Below are 5,751 nucleotides of genomic sequence, written 5' to 3'. Positions count from 1 at the left end.
TTATTTTGGTGGTGGTGGAGGATCATAAGAAATGCCAGCGGTAATCGTACAAGATTTTAAGCAAATTGTTTCACATTGATTAAAACAATGAGCATATACAGTAACTTCCAACCCAATAGTTTCTCCTGGAGAGGGAAAATTTGTGGGATCATAATTGTCAACCCGCGTGTATTCATATTGCCCTTCATAAATTGTATTACAGTCAAAGTATTTACCCCAACTTTTACTCAAACAATTATTCGCATCTAAGATATTTCCCATATTGTATCCATTTTCCCATGTAAAATCAGATAAAACAGTATAAATCGTGGTGCCACCTATAGAAAACTTATAATTACCAACCATAATTGGCCCTTGTTGCAAACAACATGTGAAACTACCAGGACTTTCTACTTTGTGTGGTCCATTTATTGTTAATTCGACCTGATGATTTGCTAGAAATTTAATGCCTTCAGGATCAAAATAAAAATCTTACCATAAAAAGCATAAGCGTAAGAAAGATAGATTGATTATTAACATTTGATATCTTGGAAAAAATACTAAATAAAAGTCGTTCTTAGATAACTTACCATCACAATTTACAGAAGATTTAATAGCAAAAGTTTTGAAGAATATAAGAAATAATATAATAGTAAGAATTATGTGTTTCATGATCGATGAGTTTTTTTATAATAAATTTAGAAAGGATAACTATAGGAGCTTTGATTCTGCTGGTTTTTTTTATAAGTCTGAAAAAGCTTATCACATTAGGCATCCAGTATTGTTAATCTTTCAAATAGGAAAATAAAGAAATAAAATAAAATAGAATGGTAATGTTAAAACTCTAATTTTATATTTCATTTATTTCATTTGCTACATGACCAGTAAAATATAAGCTAAACAATTTAACATATATCTAATGATATTTCCCATTTTGAAATTAAATCTCATCTGCAAGATGGACCGATCTACTATACCTTTTCATTTTACAATGAATGTATATCAAGTATATCAGTCAAATGCCGATCTTTTATCGCATGTGAAAATCATGGTTACAATATGATTCCTCAAACTTAATTTTATATCCCTTTCCTAGGTTTCTTTTTAATCCATTCCATTTTACAGTGCATGAAAATGATTGACTGCCAAAAGATTATTTGATTACAAAGCTTAAAATAAAATAAAAAAATATATAGTATTATAGGTCACAGCTGAATAACGGCTCTTGTGATAATTGCGATAAAAGTTTCATAAAGATAATTTTGGTTAGTGATGGGCAAAATACATGAACCCTATACACGGGTTCTGCCCAAATCCCGACAAATACAAATACATGTTATTAGTATTCTTGTAGTCAATGTAGTGCAATAAAAATAATAATATAAACGCCCATGCTAGGACTACAAAAAATTAATATGAATATTGGCTCCCACATTTTCCTACGCCAAAAGATTTTCTTTTATCACCTCTTACCAACAAACAATAATCACTTCTCACGCGAGAACTTCAACTATATAATGAATTTCATAATAATTACATACCTCACACGGATACCTTGATCCGAACCCTACCTAAGGGACGACCTTAAAAACACATATATTAATTCATTAAAGAAAAACGTATCATTTTCGTGGATCAACTTTGCTCCATCGATGGAAATTTTCTCAATACATGAAACGAAATCAACAACACAAATTTAAAGGACCTACTCCAGGATGATTCAAATGCCAAGAAAACAAAGGCACTATATCCAACAATAATAGACGTCTTCTCAATCCTCTCAATCAACAACCTACATTACGATTTACTTTTACTTCTCTAAACATCCATTCTTCCCTTGTATATTATCGACCACCAAATGAATGGACAATTACATGGGATTCAAACATACCGAATCTAACTGCAGACACTAGATCTGAATTAACGCCTAAAAAACGCCAACCTGCCTTACAACCTTGTCCCGTTTGTGACAAACATACAACTTATTACAGAGACTTACGCCCTCATTGCGTTTTAGTTTCACAAAATAATGCATTAATTAAATTTCATGTACATTCTAGTTCATACATCCTACCATTTCCCACTAATTCAAAAAAATTTAATATACCCTAATAAACCCCCACACTCCCAACTCACATACCTAAAAGAAAACGTAAAAATAGGATCTAAGAGAAGGCCTAATAAAGAGAAGACCTTAACAGGGAGAAGATAAACCTAAAAAAAAAAGATGATGAAAAAAAAGAAGTTAAACACCACCAGATAACAAATATAAAGTATAAACATCAAAAAAAAAAAAATTTTCACATTTTTAATATTTAATATGCACTCTTTTTCAAAAACTCCTTTAAGAAATTTTTTCATTCTACCAGTGATTGTAAATCTCTACATTTACCTATTATGAGAAAGAAAAATTATTAATAGTGTGCTAAATTTTTATTTAATGGTAAAGAAGACATAGCTAATTTCTCCTTTTAAAATTAGCAGACTTTACTAATAACAAAGTAGGATTTTATCTGCTTGAGTTGGTTATCAAGTGAACAAGAGAAATAAAAAAAAAATAAAAAAAATAAAAAAGAAAAAAAAGGGAATAAAAAAAAATAAAAATAAAATAAAATAAAAAAGAAAAAGCAGGTAATTTCATAGGAATTACCCACTTTGCTCACCCTTACCCAACCCAAACAAACAAATCCAGTACCCCCCTAAGTAAAATTTGTGAACTCCCCGACTCAATGAGTTATCCGTTCTAATTTTGACTTAGGAAGTTACCCACTTTGCAAATAAAAAAATACACACCTCTTTTAAAGTCTCTTGAGCCATTTACACTCATCTAGAAAATCAGTAATGCTCCATTCAGAGAACTTTCATCTGTTGTCCAGTGTTTTCAATACAAAATAATGCTGTAATTGATAAATAAAAAAAGAATAAATACAATCCAATGATAAGAGGTCAGATAACAAATGCAAAGTATAAACATCAAAAAAAAAAAATTTTGCGTTTTCAATACTTGATACGCACTCTTTTTCAAGAACTTCTTTAAGAAAATATGTGAACCTCCACTCTTCCAACCCACATACCTAAAGGAAGACGTAAAAATAGGGGTCTAAGAGAAGACCTAATAAAGAAAAAACCTTGGCAGAGAGAAGATAGGCCTAATAAAAAAAAGACGAAAAAAAATGAAGTTAAAACACAACACACAAACCCACATTCCTAACCCATACTCTCAACTCACATACTTAAAGGAAAACGTAAAGAAAGGGACCTGGGAGAAGGCCTAATAAAGAGAAGACTTTACGGAGAGAAGTTAGACCTAAAAAAAAGAAGAAAAAAAGAGAAGTTAAAAAACACCACAACCCACACTCCAAACCACACTCCCAAACCACACATAACCATGTACCTAAAAAAAGACGCAAAGAAAGGAACTTAAGAGAAGGCCTAATAAAGAGAAGACCTTGAAAGAGAGAAGAAAGACCTAAAAAAAAGACGAAGGAAAAAAAAGAAGTTAAAACACCACCACCTACACACACGAACCCACGCTCCCAACCCACTCTCTTCGCCTAGGTTATGTCTACTTCTGCAAAAAAAGCTTTGTTTCTCTGGTTTATGTTTAAGTCATTGCTAAAAATAAAGCTTTCACTTAGGAAATATAAAATGGGAATAAAATAAAGAATAGCTTTTTTTTGTTTACTTCGTTGGAGAGAAGGAGAACCGATAGTCTTTTTGGCTACTCAGCTGTGGAGAGAGGAAGAGAGAATTTTTTTTAAAAAAATTTGTGGATGGAAAGGCCTTTTATATAAATTTTCTAGTTATAGTCAGAGTATAAAAAATTATGTCATAATCAACATAATTTTTTTTTTTCAAAAGAGATGACTCATGATAGTCTCATGATTATTTACTTTTTTTGAACAATACAATATTTACTGGACGTGATTTACGTGATTTGAAATTGTGGCTGATGCTTCTAAATTTATATAATATATACTAACAATACATAATTACATATACGAATAATATTATTGGTTTAGCGGGCAATTTTTAATCCAATAACTTGAACTCAATGATTGAAATAAAATTACATTTTATCCTATTATTGTGGTATTTATCACCTGTAAAGCGTTCATAGAGAATTAATGTAACTGATTATTATGTCAGTTGTTATAAAAAAATTTTTTCGTCAAGTCTTTACATAAACTGGTAAATTTACAAACCAATATTTGGTCACGTTATTTAATGATCCTTATGATGCACGTGTTTAAAATGTGATCATCAATTATGTTCACCTTCCCAAATTTGTTGCTAGTCTTATGGACCGGATATTGGAACATCAATAGCGCTTGCCGACATATAAATCGGAATTTATCCGGGATGGATGATGTATCAGAAAATAATCCGTTATTTGTGTTCGGATCGGAATTATCTGGATGGATTTAGATCATATTTAATTTCATACAAGCGTTTAAACTTACATATCTTACATATACTGTACATTCATTATTATCACTTGGTAACTAACCGAAAAAAGAGTTTGTTCAATGAAAATAAAAAAGATATATAATTTCATGCGATCACAAATTACGTAAATATTACATAATTTTATAACAGATAATACAATTATTACTAAAGTTACATAAACAATGTCGAGTATTTACATTATGCAATAAAATGAATCCTTAATTAAAAATTCACATATGAATTTGGGCACTAGACTTTCACGGAAAATCATTTTTTAAATGTTTATATACTATTAGAATTGTATCACAAACGTTGATCCTATTTGGGAAATATCAATAAATTTATTTGATTTATTTGTTTATTTCACTTGGTCTTATCAGAATTAAATTCTTTCGTAAAAAATAATAAGAACGTGGAATGTTCGAAAAACTTTTGATAATCTTTATTAATTATTATTTGAAATTTTGATTATGCCCTTCGTTACTTTAAACGGTTGTTTTTCATTCATTTGATGTTATGTAACATAAAATTAATACAGGAATGTTATTATTTGATTTATTTATATAAACTTTGTAACAATTAACCGGTTTTCAAACAAGTTGAATAAAATGAATTGTCGTAGAGTTACACAAATCAATCGAGGACTACCAAGGCTTTTTTAGAGACCGGTCTAGACCATCAAATATATAAAAATTATATATAAAGGACCATTTTCTGCCAAATTTCTTTTAATTAATAGTATCTGCCTTTTTTCTATCAATGTACTGCCACTATAATAATAGAACTTTAAAAAGATTTGAAGATATCTTTTTTTTACTTCTTTTTGGCTTTTTTTTCACCAGATATTCATACTCGTTAACATTAGTATATTACTATTATAATTATAACTTATCATACTCTCGCTTCAATATATCAACACTCCAAACTTTTTATCTTGATGAGGCTCTTTGTTAATATGGATCTTAATATATCTTGGATATACTTGACAAATATTCTCTAGAGTTTTTTTTTTATTATAACATCGAAATAATAAGACTTCGTGCTACGGAAACCAGCATAAATTAATAATTAGTTCATTATGGATAAATAATATGCAACAATAATTATAATAAAATGAAGAAATTACAAAGTTCGTTCTACAACTCCTTTTTGTTTATTTGTGTTATATACGGTAAGATTCATTTTTATAATAAAGATAAGATAACCATTTTTTTTTGCAAATTTCTATATAAAAGAATGACTGACGGACCGAAAGATTCCTCAAAAAAAAAAATAAATAAATAAACAAATAAAAAGAAAAAAAATCTTTAACATAAAAAAATC

The 5,751-nt window shown here is 29.2% G+C and overlaps 1 protein-coding gene across 1 annotated transcript, besides 2 other annotated features; it reads right to left on the bottom strand.

Annotated features, from left to right (window-relative positions):
- OCT59_025562 (uncharacterized protein) lies at nt 1–651 on the bottom strand (the record flags this gene model as incomplete). The annotated part of the gene is made up of 4 exons (XM_066139349.1): nt 1–125; nt 216–317; nt 381–470; nt 570–651. 4 exons carry the CDS (start codon nt 649–651, stop codon nt 1–3), a joined length of 399 nt encoding a protein of 132 aa, XP_065992173.1.
- A 1,426-nt stretch (nt 652–2,077) lies between these two features.
- Nucleotides 2,078–2,119: a sequence feature (Short protein (OCT59_025561, UZO05201.1) was converted to a misc_feature.).
- A 1,963-nt stretch (nt 2,120–4,082) lies between these two features.
- Nucleotides 4,083–4,097: a sequence feature (Short protein (OCT59_025561, UZO05201.1) was converted to a misc_feature.).
- Nucleotides 4,098–5,751: the final 1,654 nt, after the last annotated feature.

Source organism: Rhizophagus irregularis, chromosome 5, assembly GCF_026210795.1.
Source record: "Rhizophagus irregularis chromosome 5, complete sequence".
Taxonomy (NCBI): domain Eukaryota; kingdom Fungi; phylum Glomeromycota; class Glomeromycetes; order Glomerales; family Glomeraceae; genus Rhizophagus; species Rhizophagus irregularis.
The sequence above is the reverse complement of the archived record's forward strand: the minus strand, read 5'-3'. Positions and strand labels throughout refer to the sequence as shown.